We start from the raw sequence: 26,667 nt of genomic DNA, 5'->3' as shown, positions 1-26,667 counted from the left end.
AGAACACATCAAGAAATCAGGAAAGGCATCTAGATACTCTTCACAATTTTGTGTCTCGTGCTACTAGAGAATTGATATGGCTGAATGAAAAAGAAGAGGAAGAGGTTGCATATGACTGGAGTGAGAGAAACTCCAATATAACAAGAAAAAAGGAATATCATGCAGTATGTATTGTTAGTATAATCCAGAGAGAATAATTAAGTAATCTTTGATAATTTAAGAGATTTCTAATACTTTTTTTTTCTTTGTCTGGAAAAAGGAATTAATGAGAGAACTTGATGAAAAAGAAGAAGTTATAAAATCAGTACAAGAAATAGCTGAACAGTTGCTTCTTGAAAATCACCCAGCCAGGCTAACCATTGAAGTAAGTTAGTAAAAACAACACAGAAACAGCAAAAGTTTTGGGTTTTAACAGAGCTTAATTTTGGGGGAAAAGAAGGGAAGTGCTATCTTAGAAGAAATTAAACAAGACTCTAAATTAAAGGGCCTTTTTTTCTCTCTTCTTCAGCATCTCTGTCATATCTGTATTCCAGTTTTCAAAAAATAAAACCACTTTTATAAAGTTACGGATACATCTTGGATTGCTTAGATGAAATTCCCCTAAACTCTAAAATTAAAATTTTCAGAGTTGGTCTGTACAGATGTTTCTGGTCATGCACACAGCTTTTAGTGTTATTGATAAAAATTGCATTAGCAGAGGGGCAGAGAACAGTCCTTATGTGGTTTCTTTCCTGTTGGATTGAAAGAAGTTTCAGTGAGAGCTTTTCTAGTTGTTTACTCTACCTACAGGTTCCTATTATGATTTAGAGTTGGTTTCATAACTTATTTGTCAGTGAATTATGAAACCTGTTTGGATGTTAAAAATATGTCCAGGTGATGTGATTTACTTCAGGCTTGAATCAAGCTCTATGTAACACGTACAGAAAATTTACTGTAACTGTTATAGGGTCATAACAGGTTTCCAAAGGAGAATGTAAAATGTTTTTACTTGTAGGTCTTCAAGAAAAGAGTAGATACAGACAGTAGGTGGTAAACATTGAAACAGTGAATAACTGAGTTATTATATAAGAATAAAAAAAGTCAGAAAGAATGGATTTTTATTGTTCTTCAGCTCAGTGAGTTCACATCTGCCTAAATTGGAAACTTGAAGAAAACTCCTCCCTTCCTTCCTTCTCTCAGTAATAAATGACTTTTTATGTAATGTGGGGATTTCTATTCCTTAAAAGTATATGCTATTCTAATGGTTTCCTATCACTGTAATATACTAATATATTAAAGACGCATATTATGAAACCAGGCCACCACAGTGACAATGACTGTGCAGGTTATGCTGTCTCCAGTAATGCTACGCTGGGATATTTATTAAAAATAATAATAAAAAAATCCTTTTCTACAGAAGAACCTATGCATTAATGCATCACTTTGAAATTCCTTGAAGCAATGGAAAAGCTGTTTTGAATTCCCTGAGGATCGGAATTTAAAATCCGAAACCGGTGGTTGATTTCCTGGGGGCGAGAGCGCCCCCTGCTGGTGAAGACGCTTTAAATTCCTGCGCGAGTGTCACACTAAGTTATCTATTGCAGCGAGCCCTGATTATTTCTTTTTTAATTGTGTAGTCAGTGGTACTTTAATATCCGATTTATGTCCAGGAAAGAATGCATCTAATTTGATTGAGTAAATAGAGATACAGAATTGTAGATGAGCTTAGACTGGAGGAACCTTTGGAGTTGTACTCCAGCTCTTGCTTGAAGCAGTGTCAGGGATTTGTTTGGCCCAATTCTGACCAGACCAGAGGATGGTGATTTCACAGTCCCTCTGGGCAAGTTTTCTTATGTTTGACTACACTGTAGTGACAGGGTTTTTTTTCCTCACATCTAATTGGAATTTTCCTTGCTGCAGCTTGCTTTTCCAGGGTGAGGAGGTCAAGTTTAGCTTCTTGTGTTTGCTATGTTGCTTTCATGTTTCCTAAAGGTATTCAAGTTTTAATTGTAATTTCCTTTTTTAAAATATATCTCTCTTCCTTAAAGGCCTATAGAGCAGCAATGCAGACCCAATGGAGCTGGATTCTCCAGCTCTGTCACTGTGTTGAACAACATTTGAGAGAAAATGCTGCATATTTTGAGGTAAGAAAGTAAATCAATAAAAATGTGAAATGTTTTAAGTTATGTCCATGGTCAAAAAGTTCCACCAGAAATGCTAGTTGTTCTCTCACAGTAGTTGTAGAATTGACATTTGTCATGTACAATTAGATGATGAGCTATGCTCCCACAGTGTTACCATGCCTGTATTTCTTCACTGTAGTTATATCAGTTCACAGCAGGTAAAAATCCGGCCTGAGATTTTTTTCAGTGGTGCAGCTGGAGGTGGAGACTCTGAGAATGAAGCCATATTCTCTCCCTGTTGTGCACAACAGCTGTTAATACAGCTTCTGCAGATGACGTAGACTGGAGGATGGGAGAACATATTCTAGATGGTTATTCCAGGACTTCTAAGAAGGAAATAGAATGTACAGTATTAATAATAAATGGAGCAGAGAACACCCTGACAGCAGATAGGCCCAACGAAACACCCATTTGATTGCCTGATTATCATCCATCCACTCAGCAAATGATGCAGAACACAGTTACTGAGTTTTTGGGTTGTTAGTTTTTTTTGCTTCTAAAAAATCTACTTTTTGAAAATATTTAAATTATAAAGAGTAATCTTTAGTGTCTTCTGGGTTGGATGACTGAAAATAAAAAGGAGGTGATTTTGGGATAAGATTCCTTTGGATTGAGAAGGATGGAAGCCCAAAGTGAGGAAAAGGCCACTGTAGAAGACAAAGCAATTGTTGCTCCTACTGGTCAGGATAAGAAATGGGAATTCTGGATTTAAGCAATGAGATTTAAGGGACAGAATGGGGTGAGAATTGTCACAGGGCATTTGTCTTCCAGACTGTGCTTAACCAGGACCCTAGTTTGGGGATGCAGATGCCCAAGCAGAACTGTCAAGTGTGGCAGCTCACTTCCCTTTCTACACAAAATGTTTGCCCCTCTGCTCCCTGGATTTTGCAGCTAGTTTCTGCACTATATTCTTTATATATGAAAGTAATTGTAATTCCAAAGAAAACTTGACTTCAGAAAATTTTTCCATTTCAGGAACAGTAATTAACTAAAGTTCAATAACTGCTCAATTAATTTTGCATTTATATAGTACTAAGAATAACTGGTATGTGCCTTCTTGAAGAGTACATTTAGACATGAGGTCATGAACCTCTCTGCATGTGTGTTGCAATGGTCACTTCAAGCAACTAGAAAATGTTATTTTTAAAAAGTCAGCACTTGAAATAAACTTTGGTGTAGCTGACTGTATGCTTTTTAGGTTTTTTAAAAATAACCCTGGTATTTATCTCATCCTAGTTTTTCAGTGATGCCAAAGAAGCCATGGAATATTTGAAGAATTTGAAAGATACCATATACCGAAAATACAGTTGTGATAGATCAAGCAGTGTTCGTAGGCTGGAAGACCTTGTCCAGGAGTCTATGGTAAGAATTCGAGGACCCTATTAACATGAGTTACAATGAAACCAGAAATGTGTAGAATTATAGTTGGATATAAAATGTGTTAAGATTATTCATTTAAAGTGAAGGGAAAATAGTTCATTTTTCAGAACTTATAAATAAATAATTGTATTTATCCATTTGCAAAGACTGTTTTTCACAACTTTAAAACACAGTATTATTTATTTCTTTATATTTACAATACCAGATACGGGGAACCAGTGGCTACAGAAAGATACTTTGTTCTTGTAAAATGTGTTACTTTTAGGATACGCAGTAGGAGTCAGGAAAAATAAAGCTTAACAGGATCAAAGAGGCAACGCTGAATTCTGGCCATCTCTTATGACGTATTCTTTTCTTAACTGTTTTAGGAAGAAAAAGAACAACTCTTGCAGTATAAGAGCACAGTAGCAGGCCTTGTGGGAAGAGCAAAGGCAATAATTCAGCTGAAGCCAAGAAACCCTGACTGTGTACTCAAAACATCCATCCCAATTAAAGCCATCTGCGACTATAGACAAATTGAGGTTAGAAACTTGAGTTTCTTCAAACCAATTACAGATGTGAAAATTCAGCTAAAGTTTTGTTAATTACCATGTTCTAGAGAAAACTGGGCTCTAAATTTCTTCCACCCTAGTAAACAAGAGCAAATCCCTGTGTTGGAACATTGGTTTTGTTGTTCTGTTGCTTATTTGTAGACACCGTTTGCAGAAGTGCTTTGTACGATTATTTCGTAATGCTTGGCTCATCAAATTATTCTGCTTTTCTGTTAATACTAGATAACTATTTACAAAGATGATGAATGTGTATTAGCAAACAACTCCCATCGTGCTAAATGGAAAGTCATTAGCCCAAGTGGTAATGAGGCCATGGTTCCATCTGTATGCTTTACAGTTCCTCCACCAAACAAAGAAGCAATAGATACAGCCAACAGGTAGGGACAAAATAAAACTGTCTATTTTCTGTTAAAATTAATTTATATGAAGCTTGGGTTAAAAGAATATCTTACAGGGTGGTTTTGTGTTGGTTTTTTTTTTCTTTTTCGTGTGTTACCCTGATCTAAAGTTGGAATTTTTTCATATTTCAGGATTGAACAGCAATTTCAGAATGTTCTGGCCCTTTGGCATGAGTCACATGTAAACATGAAGAGTGTGGTGTCCTGGCATTACCTGACAAATGAAATTGAAGCTGTTAGAGCTGGCAATGTTGCCTCGGTATGTGCTATGACTAGGAAGGGCTCTTAACCATTTGCTGGGAAGTCATAGGATACACTTCCTGGAAATGTATAATCAGTGATTTGCAGCAATCCTCATCTTCCTTGTGGGATTAGCTGGCAGCAGTGGCCATGCTGGTTACCAGTGTGCAATGTTCTGCCCTGATCTGAGCAGTCTTTTCACAACTACCTTTGGGGAAGGAGCAGAGCAGTGGTATTAGGAAAACTGCTTGCAGCCTGGTCTCCTGTCGTGAGCAGAGACCTCTTGAAAGCAATGAACAGTAACTAAATTCTGCATTTTGTGCTGCAATAGTCTACCTTTCTGCATTTATGGGAAGATTAGCTTCATTAGGCTAAGGTTTATCTTCCTGCAGATGGCCATTATTTCCTCATGCTACAACTTCTGAATAACAGTGGAACAACTGTGAAGCAACATTTAGTCTTTCAAGCTGAGGACAGCTGAACACTCATTCCTCCATAATGCATTTTTTCATTCTCATACATATCTGTAACTTGAAATGTGTGAGTGATGCATCATCTCTGACTGTGCTTTGGGTTTATAATCTGTTGCAGATAAAGACGATGCTGCCAGGTGAACATCAGCAGGTTCTAAGCAATTTGCAGTCTCGCTTCGATGATTTTTTGGAAGACAGCCAGGAGTCCAAAATCTTTACAAGCTCTGATACAGCACAGCTGGAAAGGGAGGTTAATGTTTGCAAGCAATACTATCAAGAGCTTCTTAAGTCTGCAGAAAGAGGTAAAACTTAGTTTAGTGTGCTAGAAAGATGCCCTCATGAAAGAGATTTTAGTTCTTGATCCTGAGACCTGTTTTATCATATTGATATTGTTATCACCTCAGTTCTTTAGAACAAAGAGTTGTTTTCACAATGTGCACAACTATATTGTACTGAAGCTCTAATTTTTTTATTAACTTTGTATATATTAACCTGTGTACCAAATATTGTTGTGTTACTTAGTATATAGAGTACTACAAAAAATTTTACACCTGAGAATTTATTACGTGCCTTACAGCTCACTGTTTAGTCATGCCGTTCTTGCTTTTGAATGCTGGAAATACAACTTGATTACTTTGTTGATTTCATAACAGAATTAAAACTTTTTTCAGACTGTTAAGGCAAGAAAAGCATCCTAGGTATTTCTCTACCTTCACAAAATGCTTGTAGTTACTGTTCTCTTAGCGTACTTTTCAATACATTGAGAATAGAAAGCTTAAAATGTCTGTTCTGATTTACTGTTGAGTAAATCAGCAATTTAAAGAAATATAGTAGGGCAAAACTGATTGCTTTATTAGCATAGTTCACTGCACTTCAGGAAAGATGTGTTACCCTGTGCACTGGAAAGAGAGAATTTAAGGTACCTGATATCACTGGTTGAGAGAATCAGTCACTGAGTTTAGCAAAGTCTGCATAGGAGTGATGCCTGTACCTGGGATGCATGGCCACAGACAAAAGTTTTTCATGGGTAAGAAGATGATCTAATAACAGCAAAAATTAAGGGTCCCTGAATTTTCCTTATAGCCAAAATTCCAATGGAAACTGATGGCATTTCAACCAGTCACAGAAAGACTTCACACAGAATCACCCAGAATATGCCAAGTTGGAAAGGACCCGTAAAGATCGAGTCCAACCCTTATAGAAAGATGACTTTATGAAGTGTTTCACGAGACAATATGTTGAAAATGACATGATGACTTTGCTTCTAACATGTACCTTATTTCTTTCAACAGAGGAGCAGGAAGAATCTATTTACAATCTGTACATCTCTGAAGTCAGAAATATCAGACTACGGCTAGAGACTTGTGAGGAGCGGTTAATACGGCAGATCCGAACACCAATGGAAAGGGATGATGTACATGAAAATGTGCTTAGGATTTCAGAGCAAGAGGTGAGCCTTTGAGAAAGTCTGTTTCACCTAGGGAAAGAGTTTTATTTAAAAACAAATATATGCAGGCATTTTGAGTGTAACCACCGAGGTTTACACTGCATCTTGTAAAGACGAATCAAATATTATGCTTGGGTTTATGAGAAAAAGAAGATAATAAATGGTGATTCTGTTAGTTTCCCTATTATACATTTGTTTCTTTTCATTTTTTTTATGTTGTCCACATAAAGCAAGCAAAGGGCATACTTGTACTGATAGTGATATGTAGAGTATGTATCAGGTTGATGTAGGATGAAAACACTGTCAGTCACCTTTCATTTTACAGAAACTGAAGAAAGAACTGGATCGACTGAAGGATGACTTGGGAGCCATCACAGATAAATGTGAAGAGTTTTTCAGTCAAGCTGCTGGTTCACCTTCAGTCCCTACCCTGCGCTCTGAGCTCAGTGTTGTTATTCAAAACATGAATCAAGTTTATTCCATGTCTTCCATTTTCATAGATAAGTATGTACTAGGGTATCTTCCATCACACCTTTTAGTTCACAGTTTTCTCTTCAAAATAAATTGAAGATATTAGTATGAATAATATTGATCTAGGAAAGGGGAGTTAACATTTTAATGTTTTATAAAGGGATGCCCCATGATATGAAAAGACTGAAGAACACGTGTGTTGAATGTTGTTATTGATGGTTCAGTTAACAGGAGATTACTGTTTTTCAGATTAAAAACTATAAATTTGGTCCTGACGAACACCCAAACGGCAGAATCATTAGTGAAACACTATGAAACTAAGTTGTGTGAAGAAGAGGCAGTAATGGCTGACAAAAACCATATTGAAAACCTGATGGGTACATTAAAGGTAAGAGTTTGCTGGTGCTTTCTCATGGGCAAATAAAAAAATAAGACAAAAAGTATCTATCTTGTAACACCTGACTTGGTTATGCTATACTGTATAGTGTATCAAAAATTAGCTTGTGTATTTAGTTTTAGTCTTCATTGGGATTGACATCTCAGAAAAAAATTACTTTGGAGCATTAGGAATTGGATAGTTTGAAAGCATGTTCCCGCTGTTACGAAATGCTGTGAAGTATTTGAACTTCCAAGCGTGGCACTTGTTGATGCTGCAGTAAGATTTTTTCTCGTCACAAGGTAACATATACGTAAGGTAACATAAACATAGGGTTATATTTATGTTATATACACATGACCACACTAGCATTCCTACTACTGCTATAGTATACTAATCAGGCTTTCCTAGGAAGCTGGGCATATATCTTTGAGAAATGGAAAGATTGAACTTAAGCATTTTTTGTTTGCTGTATATGCCTCATTTTGATATTGCAAAATATGAGTAATGCTTTTTTTTGTTAGAGTGATTGGCATCTACCTAATGTTTTTTTTTTAAAGATGTAGTTAATGAAGTAATTGTGTTAATTTGATGGCTCTGTTTTGATCTACGTGTCTTAGGGGTTACTAAGAATTATTTTGCATTTTATAACTATTACTTGCTACAGACCCATTCTGGTACCATTTGAGTATTTGAGCAAGCAGAAGTAAAATATTAATTAAAACATTTTGATTGATTAATTTATACATTTTACTCATGTAAAATACTAATTTGTAAAACAGTGTCATAATTTATGAGTTATTTACAATTTTTCATTTCTCATATACTAGCAATGGAGATCTGAAGTAGATGAAAAAAGACAAACATTCCATGCCTTAGAGGATGAACTGCAGAAGGCAAAGATGATCAGTGATCAGATGTTTAAAATGCACAAGGAACGTGATCTTGACTTTGACTGGCATAAAGAAAAAGTGGACCAGTTGGCTGAGAGGTGGCAAAATGTTCACTGTCAAATTGAAAATAGGTTTGTGTAACCTTTTATTATAAATTGTTCATACTCTATACTGGTTTTATTATTTCTGAGGAAAAACAATCAGAAATTCATACTAAAACAGGTCTGAATAGTTTTCTGAGCTGTTTTTGAAATTTGCTAAGATGAATACCTGTTTTGTGCTGCTGACATCATTGCCTGACTTTTCAGCAGGCATTGTCTGTAACAATTAAGCACCAAAAGATGATCAAGATTATTTACTTACAGCTTATCAATACATAGTAGAGATACATTCTCTTTCTTCTTCAAAAAAAACCAACAGAAAAAGCCTATGGAAGTGGCTGGCAGTCCTATGGAAATACTGTCTGTTTCTCCTCATAATTAAGTTCTGAGAGGCTAAACTGATAAAGTGATTCATCAGTTATGATTGGACTCATGTTAATTTGCTTTTGATGATTCAAGTGCTAAGTCTGGAAGTCCTTAGCTTCCATTGACTTCTGCGATAATTTTGGTGCAATAACTTTTTGGCGAAGTGCCTCTTTTTTTTTTTTTTTTTTGTGCGTGTTCGTGTGCGCAGCCTCAATATCCAGTTGAGATGTTGCTCTAAATTCAAACCTTTACTGTCAAGTTGATATTGAAAAATGTTACTCAAATGCACAAGCCTATACAGATGTGCAGATACAGCAGAACACACCTACCTGTAGTTCTGAAGGAGATGTCCATACATGACTTTCCAGGAAATACTTTTGTCTTCAGTCTCTACAGTTCTGTTTCCTATATGTAAAGGAAGCAGAACTGTAGAGACTGAAGGACAAAATATAAGCAAGTTGAGGAAGTCTGTACTACACAGTCTGAATTTATTTTCTTTAAAATGTACTTCAGTTTGTCATTTTAGATAACCTGAACAAGAGCACTGAAGATAGTGCTGTTGATGTAAAAGTTCACAAAACAACCTGTCACATTTTTGTCCTTCTTTTCTAAGGGGTGAATATCCATTCAGGTGCAATACCAAAGTTTTTCACTTACAATTAACTAATTTAGTTAATTTTTCATCATTTGATAGTTTAACATAATTTAAATGATTAAACACTGGTTTTATCAGTTACTGAAATTTTCTTATTTTCTCAGAGAGTAAACATGAACCACATGCTTTCCTCACAGGACTCCATCCTGAATAGACTGTGCTGAAAAATGGCTGTTAAAGCATAGTGGCTTCTGGTGTAAACAAGACAGACTGTGGTAGTTGCAGCACAGAGCTGTAAAGAGGCTGCTTTCTGCAAATGTTATCTCTGCTGCTTCCTACCAGCTTAACACTGATGATCATTATACAAAAAATATGTACAAATATTGGCTGCAGTTACCATGATCCTTTCTCTCTTTCATGGTTATTAGCTTTAAAACATGCTTAAGTATGAAACCTGAGTAATACAATTTCCTTTACTTGTTCTTTTTGGTATCTTGAGAACAACGCTAGAGCGATTCCAAGTATTCATTCCTAGTCAAACTGTAAAAAGTTGCGTAATAAGTATGTTTATCCTGCAGTGTTGAGTGGTCATATTTATATGATCTTTTAAGTAGAATCTTAAAATATCCTGAGTTGGAAGGGAGCCACAGGATCAAGTGTAACTCCTGGCTCTGCACTGAGCAACTGCCAAAATCACACCATGATAATGTGTAACAATATAAGGATCATGAAAGAAGAAGCCAGTATTTCTATCAGTATGAAAATGAATTTGAAAAAATACACAGAACTCTCTTTACAGGTCAAAACCATGATTTAAAAATGACCATACAGGATTGATTACTTTTGCACGTTAGCAGTCTTCAGTTTTAGTGTAATTCTGTTGTTTTGTTGGCACAAAGTATATGCTACTGCTATTTAACTCCAGCACAGCACACTTCTTCTTGTCCCATAGGTTACATTTGAAATACTCTGACTTCTTGTAACAGAATTGATTGCTGTTGCAGAGCCCTCCCTCTTCCTTACGGTTTCCTGTGCTCATTGAGTTTGAAGCAGATGAGCACACTAATAAGGGATATATGCAGAGGTTCTTCTGTAGTAGGATCTTTCTTGGATGTCCTTTATGACAAATGAAAAGGCTTCATGAAGCTGGGAGCCTTGGTGTTTGAGAAGTGAATTTGCTTTTTTTTGAGTTTTATTTTAGTATGTTTAAAGTGTGAATTGTAGCAGAGTTAAGGCATTCAAACCCTTTAAAGTTGCATTTTTTGTCTTTAATAATCATCTTCTCCCCCTTTACCTATCTTCTAAAATAAAATCAGGTTGCGTGACTTAGAAGGTATTAATAAATCTCTGAAGTATTATAAAGATACTTACAATTCTTTGGACACTTGGATTCAACAAGTAGAAGATACTCAGCGAAAGATTCAAGAAATACATCCTGAAAATAGCAAAGCATTGGCTAAACAGTTGAACCAACATAAGGTATGAAAGGGATGTCCTTGTGGAAAAGCACTGCTGTAATGACCAAAGAATTATAGTATCAGTTTAACCCAGTGATGTCAGTCTTGCTTATTATGAGGTGCTTGTATCCATCAGCCCTTTTTGTAAAATGCCAAGTAATCATGAGATTATATGATTTTATGTTTATAATGTAACCATGGGTATATCACTGATGATTGTCATTTTATGGACCGGATTGTTTGATCCTCAAATCTGCAAAGAAGATCAAAACCTTAAAAATTCTGGACTCTCCTTATCACATAATTTTGTATTCAGTACTGCTCTTGGTATTTATGGATGTAGAAATATTTTCATGAAAGCAGACCTAAACTTAACAACTGTCTCCTGCAAGAAGGAAATGCAACTTCAATAAGAGACAAAATAACAAATTATATGCATGAAATAGTGTATTCCTGATTTTGGTTTAAGTTCACTCACCACCCATTAAAGCTGGCAGGTTTTTTCACTTCTTTTGTACCATAAATCTGATGAAGCTCAGGCTTGAGCATAATTACTTGTACACGCATGGATAGGAGCATATTAAATGTTTGATAAACTAGATGTTAGATAAACATCTACTTATGTTAGATGATGCCAGATAAAGTAAAAATGTTAATTATAATAGTAATAAAAATAACTTTTAAAGATAAAAATGTAGATTCATATTTTACAGATGCTGGTTTCTGAGATTGAAATGAAACAAAGCAAAATAGACGAATGCCAGAAGTATTCAGAGCAATACTCAGCTGCTGTGAAGGTAACAAATAACATTACACTTGTAATCCTATTGTTTTAGTGTCAGTATCACGTGGGATGCCAATCATTTAGTGTATTTTCTCTTTTACAGGACTATGAGTTACAGACCATGACCTACAGAGCTATGGTTGACTCCCAACAAAAATCTCCAGTGAAGCGCCGAAGAATACAAAGCTCGTCAGACTTCATTATTCAAGAGGTAAATGGATTTCTTTTGACAGGAAAATGTGAGTCTTTGCTTAAAAGAGCGTAAACACAAGAGTAGGTTTTTGGATTTATTAATTATTAAATAGGATAACCCAAGCAAGATTATTTTTTTCTCTATATGTGATATGACAAATATTCTCTTGGTCATTGTGCTGTACTTAGGCAACAAGGCTGTATATTGCAGTTGATGAACAAAAGTAATCCAAATAATAAAAAACTGTATGAGAATTTTACCTCAGGAAAACTATTCATTACTACCTCTGGGCTGGGCCTTGATCACGGTAAACAGGGTCAGCGTTCATCTTGGCTAAGGTAAAACTTACCAGATCTGGACGTTTTGAGAGATTCCAAGGCAAATCAGCCTCATTTGGGTGGGAAAGATAAATCTACCTCCCTGATAACTGTAAGAGAGAGGAATAGTGACCAGCACTGCTTGCCCCTCTTATGAACTGTTATTGGAGGGGAAAGAATCAAATGACTGTGAAGTCAAAAGATTGTCTTCTATTTCTTCTCTTTATGGATCTCCTCATAGATCCTTAGGATTTATTAGTGCAAGTGGACCCTGTTGATGACATTAAACTTTGGAATCAAACTTTGGATTCCACAATCAGAATTTTGAGATGAGAATTTGGATAGGTTCTAGATTAGTGTATATCACTTATTTTGAGGTTAATTAGAGTGTTTTCCTTTGTCATACGTCTCCCCCTCCTTTGTTTCTCTATAGTTCATGGATTTACGGACTCGTTATACTGCCTTGGTGACCTTGATGACCCAATACATTAAGTTTGCAGGTGACTCTTTGAAAAGACTGGAGGAGGAAGAGGTAGGTCCTTCCCTGTCAGTCAACCAAGCAAATAGAACATCTAGGCAAACAAACAGCGATATACCTGTTGGAATGATTCACAAAACTAAAATTTGTTATGTAGTGCACATTATACAGGAATGTAGCTCCATACCATCTATACATGTTGCCAGTTCCTCCAACTAAAAGGATCATATGATTCACTAAATTCTGATGGAGACATAGTTACATACATTCAATTTTAATACTTTAATATATTAGGGCTTGATCTTTGGTATAAATGCAGACATTAAGATGAGGACAAACTTACTGTGCATGCACTGTTGATGTCCTGTGTAGGCCTCTTAATATTCCATAGTATGCATTCTGGTCCACTTACAACATGTAAGGAAGTTCTTTTAACAGGGAGGTATGATGCCCTCTTAATTAATTTCTGAAATGTCTTTGACATTTTCAGATACTTTTTTCCATTTGTCCTTCTACCACATTGTTTCCTTGGGGTCAAACAGCATTTTATTTATACTTCGTATTGAATCTTATTAACAAGAGTAGGTTACTGAAGTTAGACTGACAAAGTATTTAAAATACATGTTTCCTGGAGAGTCAACCTTCCAAATAATTGAGAAAAAATACTTCTGAATTCTTCACTTTCTTTTGAAATCTTTCTTTCTGGAAGAGATTATATATAATCATTCTTTAGGGACTACATTATTTTAGTATAAACTTTATAAGTTGGATTAAGTTGAAGAACACTATCATATGGGTATAAATTTTAATGTTATTGTTACAGGAAAAAACCAGAGTTCTATAATTCTGGTGCTGACTTTGTCTTTATTGGCTTTTCTTGCTATTAAATTACCTCTGAACCAACTGTTACGCTAACAGCATTGCATCTTTGTGCATCAAGTGGTGGAGCAAACTGATGGAAATGCATAATATTTGTGGATAAGTAACCATCATAACTGAAGATTTAGTATGACTTATAAAGTTAATGTCATCAAAGATAAAAAGTCAAGCAAAGAACAAGGATCAGGAAACCTGTGAATGTCAATAGGCTTCATGTTCTTCAAGAACAAATGGAATTTCTCAAAATGTTTTGAGTTTCAGTCTACTCTGAGTCTCCAGGACTGCTTTTTTGGAAATCCAATACTTCCCATCTTCCCTCCTCATCCACTCCCTGGCAACCTTCTAAATTTTTGGTAGCTTCTTTGAAGATAACTTAAGCAGGTTTCCAGTCTCAAAATAATATGATGGGGTTTTTCTTTGCAATCAGGGTAGCAAATCTGAAAAATAACAATCCTTTTCAAAGGAGAAATGATATTTTTTTTTCTTTTGGGATCAGACTTCTGAAGTCTGTGATTGTTCCAAGATTTTCTTTCATGCCAATCTTCTTTCCTAACTCTCAGTGTTGGCATTAAGAATGTACAGAATAAGGAAAAAATAAGATGCTTTCTGTGATATCTCAATTTAATCCATATGCTGTCATGCTCAGAGTTTACCAGAAGAGAGTGAACTCCAGCAACCTGTGAAGTCAGCCGAAGTCTTTCAGCATTTGGATGGCAATGAAGCTGTTGAATTGAGAGAGGAAAATAAACCTAATGAATGCACGATGGATGTGAAATGTTTGCAAAAAGATAACTCTTCCAGTAAACCTGAACACACAGAAAATAAATTGGAAATTGACAGAAGAAAATTAAATGTAGACAGATATGATAAAATCAAAATTGATAGAATATTAAAGCAACTTTTAAACTTTGGTGGTCAAGAAAGTAGCATTAGTGTCAACAGAGACAATAAACTACATAGAGAGCAGGAGAGTTTAAGGGATTTTGGTAATCAAAGTAAAGAAGAAAAAAATGGCAGAAAAGATTTTTTTGTTTCAGCTCAGGTCTGTGTGAGTGTGAATAATGATCCTGGTGAAACGTTAAATGAGAAAATTGTTAATGGAGAGAGATGGAAAACAGAGGCAATATCAAAGAAGTTGCCTAGAGTGGAAATTATACACAAAACCACAGGAAAAAAGAATTCAAGAAAGGCAGGGAGTGATGTTTCAACAAAGGAAGAGTGTGAGTTGCAATCAGAAACTAATTTTGAGCTAACAATGAAGAAAACTGAAGTCACTCCAAAAGCTGGAAAGCATGCCCTTGGTATCAGCCCTCACAAACAGCAACATTTTTCACCTCATTTTGAATGTCAGCATAAAGAGCATTGCCTTACAGAAAGCAATAGCCACAATACTTTAAACTCTGAAGACAGAGAGTTTCACGTGTGTTATGAAAAAGGTGATTCTCTTTCAGGTGCAAGGGATGCAACATCTTTAGAGAAAGTTGCATCCTCTTTCAGAGACCTGACAGTGCACAGTGGAAGTGAAAAAACAAAGTTAAATTTGCAATCTATGAGCAATCCAGATGTTTATTGTAATGTTGAAACAGATACTGTCAAACTGCAGAGAGAATCTCCGGATAAAAGTTATTTCCTAGTAGAAAAGAAAATCCTAGAAAAATTAAATTTAAATCCAAATGAAGCCAAGAATACAATGCAAGAAATTTCAACTGTTTCTTCAGGAAATATTTTAGAGACTCATTATGCAGAAAAAGTCTCTGAATCTTATCCATTAGATTTTGAAGTGTCACCAGTGCAGAATGATCAAAGTTTAGGTACAGAATTGTTAGGAAATGCTGGTGATTTAAATGCAGATTTTAGCCTCTCAGAAATTATCTCTGGAGAAGAGGATTATTTTCCAGCATCAGAACATGGATTAACAAAAAAACTTTTGAGTCAAGATGAGAAACTAAGGGTGAAGAAAATATCAGAGGGTAACATTTATGGTTTGGGCAACATATATATAAGTGGGAAGAAGCAGAGTGGAGAAGACAGGTTAGAAGAGGGTCAGAAATGTAAAAATTTATTGCTAGTTCCAGAAATGATCGGTAGAGATGAGGGTCATAGCACAAATGTACCCAGAAAAAACACTAAGCTCCAGAAGACGTTTTGGGAAAAATTAGGGAAAAAAACCTCATTTGAAAAAAAAGAAAAGCAGAAAAAAAGAGACAAAGATAATGAAGAGAAAAGAAGCACAACTATTATTAAGGTACCAGAGTTTTTCTGCAATGCAAATGAAACAGTTAATCTAAGAATGATTCTAAATCAATCCAAATCAACATTTGAATCTCAAAATATGTCAAGTGATTTAAGGTTGATTGAACATAATTTAAACAATGAATATGTGAATTATGTATCAATTACTGTGCATTTTGAGATGCTTAATTTTAAAATTATTAGACATTTATTTTTATATTTATTTTGTGTAACTATTTGCCATCCTTTTCTCCACCCAGCTGATGCTCAGCCATGTTGATTAGCAAAAATGAAATCTAAGAAGATAGGTTGTGACTGTATCTGTATTTTTAGTTCTTCTTTTTCAAGCATAATACATTAGATTTTGTGTCTATGGGAGCATAAGAGATCTGATAACAAATCAATTTAAACATTTTGTTTCCATTGGGGGCTGTTCAAAATTTTAATACAGAGAAATATGGAGACAAACTGAGGAAGCTGCCTTTGCATTAGCCTTTTAGGAAATGTTTCATATATCATGTGAAGAATCAAGTAAATCTGGCAAATTTTAAATAACCCAACATTCTGTTTGTTTGAAAATGTTGCTATAATTACCCTTCATGCCCTCTTTTTATGATCATAGGAATATAGAGGTGTTCTTACCTCATGTTAGCTCATATTTGGTATCTTAACACCATAATAGTGCTAATGAGGACAAGGTATGTATTGCTTCAACCATATTATTACTGGTGATTGCACATCTTGCTTGTAAGACTTGCCCTGGATCTGCTGATATACGGAGACTACTAGCCAACTAGTTTTCACTAGGATTTTCCTAACTGCCATGTTTATACTTCTGTGCTTACAGTGCAGAGCAGCTGTGCTCTTACCAGTCCCCTGGCTGCATCAGTGGAGGCATTGGGACTGTGGAGCACACTGTGGACCAGAGACGTGCTGGGGTTATATACTTCTCTTTCTAGAGCTGTTGCACTGTTTCTGTTCTTGGAGGGGAGTTCAGAATGTGTGTGTTATATTTGCTTGCAAACCCAAGTCCTTCTTCCAGTTTCTGCTGAACTGATCCAGAAATGGTAGACCACTTTTCTTCTTGAGGACTCTTGCACACTTTGTTTGGCTTACTGTTTGCTCTGCCTATTTGTTTGGAGAGAAAGCCTATGTGAACTGTTTGGCATTGCTTACTGCTAAGAGGCATCTGACTGAAATGAGAGCCTTCAGGACCTCTTTGCTTTGTGAATGTCTTTGTCAAGGGTTTCATATTTGGCTAGTGGTAACTTCCTGAAGCCTTCAAGAGAAGGTGATGGTGGTGGGAACTGCTCATCCTACTTTCTGGACATACCTTATATATGAGTAAGTATTTTCCCTTCTGCTTTTCGAAGAGCCTGATATATTTCCTATGTTGCATTTCAAAAAGTAAATTCCAACTTATCTTACTCTTTTACAGATTTTAAAGAACAAAGAAGCATCAGCACATCAGGCATATTCAGATCTAATGGCACAGCAAAGTAACACAATTGATGAGAATAAAAAACTCATAGGAAAGGTAAAAACGCTTGAGGAGATGTTGGAGAATATGAAGAAGCAAAAAATCCAAGTGGAACAGGAGCTCCCTAAAGTGAGGGAAACTGCAGAAAAAGAGCGGAAGAAGCAGCAAAAGGACATGGAAGAAATCTGTCTTCAGAAGACCAAGGCTGAGCAAGAGGCAAAGCAGTGTCGTATAGATCTAGAGAGCATGGCGAAAGAGAAAGCAGATGCAGAGCGGGAGCTGGAGTGTGTAAGGCAGTTCATTTTTCAGGCAGAGACTCAAAGAAGTGTACTGGAGGAAAACCTCCGTGCTTTTCGAAATCAAATAGAAGAAAGTGCCTTTACCAGAAGAAACTTGGAAGATCTTCTAAGAAGAAAAGGTACTAATCTTTATGATTTAGAGGAACAAAAAAAAACCTTAATGCAGGAGCTGAAGAAAAAAACAGACGGAGAGGAGAAACTTATGAAGCTTATCAAGCAAATGGAACAAGATCTTGAATTTAAAGGGAACCTATCAGAAATAAAGCTGCAAGAAAGAGAAAAAACTGAAGCTAGAAGGAAAGTTGTTGAAGGAAGTTACTCTGTAACTCGAGAAACCTCCCTGCCAACTTTCACTGCTGGGCAAGGCAGTCAGTGTAGGATTGACTCTGAAATTACAAGTTTCCAGAAGAAACTAGAAGCCAAAAAAGTAGAAGAGCTTAAACAGAAGATAGATGACTTAACCCTTGCTAACAAAAAAGCTGATAAAACTATTAAAGACCTGAAATATGAACTGAATGAAATTGAGCTTCAAAAATCATCAACAGAAGAAAAGTCTCGTTTATTAAAAGAAAAACTAGATAAAGTCAATAGTGAACTTAAATGCCTAAAAATTAGGTTGGAGGAAAAAGACCAAGTAGAGCAGGGGTATTTGCAACAGTTGAAAGAACTGGACAGGCAGCTACAGAGAGCCACAGGTAAAGCTGAAGAGGTGATGCAAGAAGCTATGGATCTTAAGAAAATTAAGATGAACTATCAGGAGGAGCTGAAATCTGTTCAGCAAGAGAAGACACAGCTAAAAAGAGAAGTAGAGGAATTAACCAGATCACAGACAAAAACTGAAATCACTATCAAGCATTTAAATTCACAAATCAGTTCTCTTCAAAAAGAGAAACTGGCAGCTGAACACAGAACACAGTCATGCAAAGGAGAAGCAAATAATCTTCAAGACCAATATAAGAAAATTAAGGAACAGTTGCTTCAAAAAACAAAAGTAGAGAAAGAAAACCAGCAGGAAATTCAGATGCTTAAGAATGAATTAGCCAAAAGCAATCAGTTGTCAGAAACATTGAAACGACAGATAGAGGACCTTAATAAATGGAATACTGAAACAAAACTACTGATGAAGCAAATTCAATCTGAATCAGAGAAGATGGCTTTGGAAAAACAAAATGTTCAGAGGAAAAATGACGCATTAAAAGCCCTAGCAGATGGTTTCAAAGAACAATTGCACACAACAAATGAACAATTGCATAAGCAAACAATAATTGAACAAGAATTCATGTGTAAAATTAAAGGCCTAGAAGTTGATCTAGCAAAAACAAAAGACCTAGCTAGTGAATATAAACAAAAGTGTGATAAACAAAGTGCTTCCACCCTAACCATTAACCAGGAGGTTAAAAATTTAAATGCTCAAATGAATGCTCTAGCCATGGAAAAGAGAATGAGTGAGCAGAAGATTCAACTACAACAAACTCATATACAAGACTTAAGTAGCAAATTAAAAAAATTGCAGGATGAGCTCCATCAGAAGACTCTGGATGAACAGATGGCACGCAAGAAGATGATTCTGTTTCAGGAAGAATCCATTAAGTTTAAACACTCTGCAGAGGAATTTAGGAAAAAAGTTGAAAAATTACTAGAATCCCATAGCATCACAGAAAAGGACATTTCTGGCATAAAACTAGAATGTGTTGCTCTTCAGCAGGAAAAGCATATGGCCGAGGAAAACATCATGTTGTACAAGAGGCAAATGGAAGATCTGCAAGAAAGGCTTAAAAAATGTCATGAACAACTACAGCAAGGGAAGCAGGCTGAAATGGACCATCACCAGAAGTGCAGGAAACTTGAGGAAGAATTGGAAGTGCAGAAGCGCATGGTTGAGAGCTTGAAACAGAAAATGGATTTGCAGGTCAGGGAGAGTGAACACAGGTTTTTTTTGTTACAGAATGAAGTTCAGCAAAGTAATAAGCTCCAAGATTCTGGATTTAAATTGAGCTGTGAGAGAAGAGGGAATGATTTCAGTTACCCGAGTGATGCTGCAGCTAAAGAATTTGAACAGCTTCCTCCACATACAAAACCAAGCTCACCTTTGTTAAGGCAGAAACAGGAGAGATCAGGTTTTAAATCTGATCAAATAGAAGAAAATACATTGTACATGAGTGCTGATGATAAAATACCGAGAGAGGTGCAGTTCCAGATGTCAACCATAAACCAATCTTTAGAAGATTCAAGCTCACAGTCTTTTACAGAGTTTGTTTCACAAATGAGTACACAGTTCCACATAACTTTTGATAAAGCAAGCCAAATATCTGGAACCACTGAAAAGGACACATTGAGAAACAGGAACCTGCACAGTTCCAGACAAACTATTAGACATGGAGAAGACACAAAACATGAATTAGGAGTGGTAAAACTGCATCCCTTGGAGGTACACACTACATTTTGTGAGGATTTGCCTTCCTAGTCTGCTCTTTATTATAGTCTGTTTGTTTGTTTTTAGTTATACTTTATCACTACTCTCTCTAATGTTTCTTATGTTCCTACTTTGGTGAAGGGAACCCCTTCATTCTTATGCAACACAAAAAGCTTTTCATTAGACCTCAGTACCAGATTCTTTAATATTTAAGAAACATTATTTTAAAAGTTTGTGTTGGAAATAGAAATTCACATACACCATTGTATCATTATTGGTCAAAATAAGCTTTGATTAACAGTAGTAGGTTCACATAGTAGCAACAACAGTTATTGATGCTTAGTCTAGTCATATTCCTATTATTGAATAAATATTTTAAATGGCAAATGCACTTCAAAACTCTAACTATCTGTGTTTCTTTTCTCTCTAATGCTAGTAGCAGTTCTCCTTTCTGACTTGCATTCAAGTTCTCCCTTTGATTTCTCTGGTGGTGGATTTAGGAGTGAATTACGTACAGAACAGTCTGAGGTTGTATTTCTCACTGTGTCAAAAAATTCCTATTTACAGATAGTGAAGAACAAGCACTATGACATGCATGTTGAACTCACAACATTAAACCAAGAAAATGACAAGACGTTTGGTAATGAAGAGAGAATGTTTGAGGAATACAAAACATCCGAAGGGTTTAGGAAAGAAGACTTTGCAAAGATGAGCTCTTTCCTAGGGGAAGAGATTTTGAGAACCGTTGATGATGCTACTCAGCAGGAATATTTTACAGAGGAGTATGATGCTATTAAATTTGAAGGTCTCCGACATGATGTAACTGCCAGACAGTTGATCGAAGTTAAACTTTTAGACAGGCTGACAGCTGAGCAGCTTATTTCAGGGCAGAAAACTACTGATGAGATTCAGAAAACTCTTGAAAAATTTTTAACTAAACCTACAGCTATAGCTGGGCTGTACCTTGAATCCAGCAAAGAGATACTCTCTTTTGCTTTAGCAGCAAAGAGAAGAATCATAGGAAAAGCACTGGCATTAGCATTTTTAGAGGCCCAAGCAGCTACTGGTTTCATCATTGATCCCACAACAGGTCAGAAATTCTCTGTTGATGATTCGGTTGTTAGAGGGCTTGCAGATAGTGAATTCAAGAGTAGACTGCTTGAGGCAGAGAAAGCTGTTTTGGGCTATTGCTGTTCTGGGAAAGTGCTCTCTGTGTTTCAGGCTGTGGAAGCTAGACTTTTAGAGAGACAAAAAGGTAAAAATATCCTTGAGGCTCAAATTGCAAGTGGGGGGGTAATTGATCCTGTAAGAAGTGTTCGCGTACCTCCAGAAACTGCCGTGCATCTTGGCTTGCTTAATAACACAATTTTAAAATTTTTGCATGAACCTTCTAGTAATGCAAAATGTTTTTACAATCCAAATAACAGGAAAGCTATGTACTACTGTGATTTGCTGAAAATGTGTTTGTTCAGTGTAAGCAGTAAATGCTTTCTGCTTCCAGCTGGTGAAAGGAAAATAAGCAGCCCATCAGCAGAGAAAAGTCATAAAATTTCTGTAGTAGATGTCAACACAGGAGCTGAAATGACATCATACGAGGCTTATAAAAAGAAATGTATTGATAAAGCTACATATCTTGAGCTTTCGAAACAGGAATTTGATTGGAAGGAGTCTACGTGTTTTGACTCTGATGGGAATTCTTTTCTTTTGCTTACAGATCTTAAATCTGGCATACAGTTTAATATTGAGGAGACCTTAAGTCAAGGTAGAATTGACAGAGCATCAGTTGATAAATATAAGGAGGGCTTAATCACAGTTAATGAGTTTGGTGATATTTTAGTTAGCAGTTCACAGCCAAATAAAGATTTAAACAGTCCTATTGCAGGGTTCTGGCTTTCTGAAACCAACGAAAGAATTCCAGTCTTGAAAGCTTCACGTAAAAACTTGGTAGACAGAGTTACTGCCCTTCGATGTCTTGAAGCTCAGGTTAGCACAGGAGGTATAATTGATCCATTTACTGGGAAAAAGTACAGTGTTTCAGAAGCTTTGCAAAGGGAGTTAATTGATGACGGTTGTGCCAAGCAAATCCAGCAGTGTGAGCTGATCTTTACTGGGATCATTCATCCTGTAAGGAACACTGTTATGTCAGCCGTTGAAGCTGTGCATTTAAATGCCATAGACAAAGAAATGGGCATGCGCTGCCTGGAGTATCAGTACTTGACTGGTGGCTTGATAGATCCAAAGTCTCATTCCAGGTTAACAATGGAAGATGCAATTAAGAGTGGTATTATTGATGCTGCCACAGCTACAAAGATGAAGGGTGAAAAATTGCATGCTAAAGTTTTAACATGCCCCAAAACTAAGAAGAAGATAACCTATAAAGAAGCTTTAGAGAGAGCTGTTTTTGATTGCCACACTGGACTGCGGTTGTTAGAAGCAACTCAGCCCATAAAAACAGGAATTTCCAGTCTTTACTATAATTCATAGTGGACAAAAGATATTAGTACTCATTTTGGGCCCTACTTTAAAACCCATTCAAGTTAAGGAAATGTGATGGCCTTTGTGGACAATCATAAATGTTTTCTAGCATAGTAATGAATTGCTGTAAAACTAATTGTTACAAACCACTTATTAGTATAAACCACTGAAACTGGAATTAGATATTACTTATTGCAAAACTGAAATTTATAGACAGGCAGATTCGTAATTTCAAAGTGCAATCTATGTGTTCAGTCTTTCCCTGAAGGCCTTCTCTGACATTACCTACATACAGGTAGTGTGAATGAGAAATTATACTCAAGCTGGTGAAGTTAATATTAGTGCAAGATGGGTAGATTTAGGTGAGACAAGGATCATATCCTTACATTAAAGATTGAAAGAGATTGCCCATTTTATGAATGAACACAGTGCAGTATTTCATGTGACCTGTTACTTAATTTAATATTACAAATCAGTTTGTAGATATCATTTATTTTACAAAAGTGGCAATAAAATATACAAGGATTAAGTCTGCAGTGCAGTAAACACACATGCATAAGTACTTTTTCTCACACTGGTATTTAATTAATTTCATTGGGCTACTTACACTATAAAGTTGTAAGTTTTTCTCTCACTCCAGGTAACTTTTTTTCTTTAGAAAAGTTTTCATGCTCTAATAGGCAAATGAATTACAATTGCATATCAAATAAAAAAAGTCCATTGAAATAAAATGCCTTTATTTTTACTTGTGATACATGGAAGGGCTTAAGCATGTTTTCTCAGTATTGATGAATGTCCACCTACTAACAGGTTGTACTTATAATAAAAGGAATATGTTTTTCTGTGCAGAAAAAAATTAAATGTCTCAGTATTTTACTGTTATTGTTCTTGTTTCTGTAGACATAAAGGCAATGTATTCTTCCAATTATAATTTAGTAATCTATGTGCATATATTGCAAAATACTGTTATCCTATGCTGGCTGTACATATCCACACCTGAGGGTAATGCAAAGGCAGCAATTCAAAGATACTTTATATGCAATTTTTTTTAGATTTTTATTTGCTGAGTAATAACTGGATAGCTATGCTTTTTCCTTTTATCAATAATTTTATAATGATTGTATGTGTGTATGAATAAGCACCTTTATAATAATAACAAATCATTTGAGGTATTATTTTGTTAATATCTCTGTGACATTTTTGTTCCTACATCAAAGTGTCATAGTAATGCATGTGGTGATAAATAAAAAGAAATCATTTTATGTTTATGTGATAATAATGACATTATGGTAGAGTTGTGTTTGTATGAATGTTAATGTTACATATTTCAACAATTTACTTTTACGTTTCTTACAATTCGTGGTGCTCCTCAGAAATCAATGGAAGAGGAAAAGAAGGAACATGTTGAGAAAGCTGGGGATTTACTAAAATGGGTGTCAAACCTCAGCAAGACACTCAGCAAAGAAGAAGGAGAAAAGGCTGAAAAGACAGACTTGCCTAAACAGCAGGTACACAGATGTCTTTTTAGGTTTTTACCAAAATATTCCATAAATACTTTTTTTCTTGCGAATCCCCATCCACATTTTCCTCAAGGTGTAATTTCACGTTTGGTTGTGAGTGGAGGGCTGGGTACATGAACATCAATGTTTAGGGACACAAGCATGTTACTCAGGAAGAAGTTCACACTGCTTTTTACAGATCTAGTGTGTGATGTATTCTGACACTGCAGAATATCAGTTTAGAGAAACTGGACACTGCACACCATAACTCAACCTTTGTAGAGGGTCAGCGCATCTTGGCAGATTGGCGCTTTGGGCACCAGGAAGGAGGAAGCTGCTAGGACGGTCCTGAAAGCCAGGTTTCTATTTATTTGCTTTTGAAAAGATATTCAGATGGGTCTTCTTAAGGAATAGTAAAAACTGCTGTCCTAGGAAGTACAGGAGCTGTTGGCTGAGGCTTTTATTATCGCACTACAGGCTGCTGGAGTGGCCCATCTTGAAGCCTTTGTATTTAACAGGTACATTGTCACTGCGTACAGTTGTAACTTTGACCATAAATTTCCATCTGTGAAGTTTCCTATAATTTTTAGGAGCTCCCCTAAATGTCCCACGAAATAGCTTAGTGACACCTAAAAAGATTTCAGTAGGTGAAGGTCTGCCTGTGTAGTGAGCAGCACAGGCACAGAGTGGTGACTTATCCACATACCTCAGTATAGGACCTGATGTGTGGTCCTGCACACATGATTTTGGCCCTCTTTGCAGCCTGTTCCTGTGTTTTTATTTTGATGACCCATGCAGGTGCTGGTTAGACCCACTGGAGCAGCGTGTGTGTAAATCAAGCTTGCTGTTGGGCAGGTCAGCAAACCTGCAGTCCTGATGGCCACCAGACCCAGCACACTGCTTGTTCATAGAGAAGCAGTGCAAGCTCTGAGTTTGTGCCTATATATGTAGGATGAAGTAAGCTTGTATTGATTTGAGCATACTGATTGTTAACTTGCTAGTAGTTAGGATCAGGATTTGGAAAAACATTCAGTGCTGCTCCTTTTCTGCCCTTGTTAATGATAATGCTGCAAACCTTTGTCAGCGATGAGCCAGTGCTCGATCCTTAGGGCATCTCAGCTTACCACACTACCTGTGGGTGTCATTTCCCCTGTCCAGCCTGAGCACTCAGTGAATAACCTGTGAATTAGCTGCCTTGGCTTCCTCCATGACACGCTCCCTTGCTGTGGAAGACGGGCATTTGCTGAGAGTGTTTGCTTCTCTTGTGAAACAACCTATTGAGGTAGCAGCAGCGAAAGTGGTGATTTGATAGCTGAAATACATTATGGTTGCTGTGGGGTGTAACCATGTTCTGGGAGGAGAAGCTGGTACCAATGGTGACAGGGTGCACACAGCAGCCGCAGCGACACTGGTTTCCTGAGTAAAGTGGAGCTTGCGATCCCACCGGCTACCTCAGCCTGCTCTCATCACGTTCTTGTGTAGCGCATACAGTGCTTCTCTTGGTTCCTGTACAAGCAGCACAAGTGGTGAGATTGTGGCCTGCTCGTGGTGACTGCAAAGTGAGATTTTTCAGGCCCTTTAACACAATTCAGTCAAGGACAGAACTGGTTGAGTCCAGGCCCAGGTGAATGCAGGGCCCAAGCACCTTGCTGAAGTTCTCTTAGCATCTACATTGAACGTATCTTCAGCTTGCAGACTCCTCTTTGATAATTTGCCTTTATTTATCCAAAATGACTGCAGGGAGTTTCTCAGAAAAATTAAAAGATTAAATTCCCACAACTTCCCCTGCCACAATGAGTGCTTTAGTGGGGATGACAGAACTGATAGTGGGGAGAATATTAATAAATAATTCATTTTTTCAACCGTCTGATATTGCATTTGTCTCTGATGTTGTATTTCATGAAGGCTTTTGGTCTTCTGATACATTTTTAAAAAAGATATGTTAAAAAAGATATGTTATCTTTCATTTTGGTGAGCAACTTCTTAAACATGACCATTGTACACATACCTTTATAAAGCTGCTATAAACTGTGCCAACTACAAGTGATTTTAAATGATTGGTTAATTTTCATACAAATAACATTTTAAAATCTATTTGTTTTGCTTTATAGTCTTCTAATACAAACAGCTTACTTAATGAAAAGGCATAGCACAATGACTTATCCATATGTAAATGATACAATTACATAATAAATAATATTGCTCTAAGGATAGCCAGTATTTAAAAAAAATCCAACTCTTACATTATTGAGATTAATTCCAGACAGAAATACTATTTTGTTTGTTTGTTTCATTTATGTACATAGTTAAGTCTTGAACACAATTTGCTTCTTTTTCAGATTTCCCTGCATGAAATGTCAACCAAGAAAGAACAAATAGCTGAAGCTCTGCAGACTACTCAGTCATTTTTAGCTAAGCACAGTGATAAGTATGCCATTTTTTATTTTTCAAATAATATAAATTAATTGAATCAATACATACTATTTGGTTAAAAATAAATCCTGTCCTCATATTACTGTTCCAGTTGCATTTCATGTGCAAGTATGTGAGTTCGGGAGTTTTTTGCCTTCCTGTTTGGTGAAGCTTGGTGCAGTTTTGTCAATTTCAAGAACTTGGCTTGTTTTATATACCTCTGGTCAGCTTAAAAATATTAGATATTTTAATTTTTATTTGGAGTCAAAATAATTTACAAATTCATAACAAATTAG

The 26,667-nt window shown here is 36.3% G+C and overlaps 1 protein-coding gene across 33 annotated transcripts in view; it reads left to right on the top strand.

The window, feature by feature from the left end:
• Positions 1–26,667, top strand: part of DST (dystonin) — a 306,056-nt gene that overhangs the window by 158,924 nt on the left and 120,465 nt on the right. For 18 of the 33 annotated variants that reach the window (XM_027644871.1, XM_027644867.1, XM_027644868.1 and 15 more), the window contains 19 exons: positions 3–164; positions 260–364; positions 2,028–2,123; positions 3,399–3,524; positions 3,911–4,063; positions 4,316–4,470; positions 4,624–4,750; positions 5,323–5,506; positions 6,497–6,654; positions 6,977–7,155; positions 7,372–7,510; positions 8,329–8,522; positions 10,770–10,932; positions 11,624–11,707; positions 11,798–11,905; positions 12,638–12,736; positions 14,208–15,806; positions 23,834–23,968; positions 26,299–26,387. In XM_027644871.1, coding sequence (XP_027500672.1) covers positions 3–164; positions 260–364; positions 2,028–2,123; positions 3,399–3,524; positions 3,911–4,063; positions 4,316–4,470; positions 4,624–4,750; positions 5,323–5,506; positions 6,497–6,654; positions 6,977–7,155; positions 7,372–7,510; positions 8,329–8,522; positions 10,770–10,932; positions 11,624–11,707; positions 11,798–11,905; positions 12,638–12,736; positions 14,208–15,806; positions 23,834–23,968; positions 26,299–26,387 — 4,055 coding nt within the window. The remainder of the gene's footprint in view (positions 1–2; positions 165–259; positions 365–2,027; positions 2,124–3,398; positions 3,525–3,910; positions 4,064–4,315; positions 4,471–4,623; positions 4,751–5,322; positions 5,507–6,496; positions 6,655–6,976; positions 7,156–7,371; positions 7,511–8,328; positions 8,523–10,769; positions 10,933–11,623; positions 11,708–11,797; positions 11,906–12,637; positions 12,737–14,207; positions 15,807–23,833; positions 23,969–26,298; positions 26,388–26,667) is intronic. The other 15 variants (XM_027644900.1, XM_027644899.1, XM_027644898.1 and 12 more) reach the window with 2 other exon arrangements.

This window comes from Corapipo altera, unplaced genomic scaffold, assembly GCF_003945725.1.
Source record: "Corapipo altera isolate COAL_440 unplaced genomic scaffold, ASM394572v1 2, whole genome shotgun sequence".
Classification (NCBI taxonomy): Eukaryota; Metazoa; Chordata; class Aves; order Passeriformes; family Pipridae; genus Corapipo; species Corapipo altera.
The sequence above is the reverse complement of the archived record's forward strand: the minus strand, read 5'-3'. Positions and strand labels throughout refer to the sequence as shown.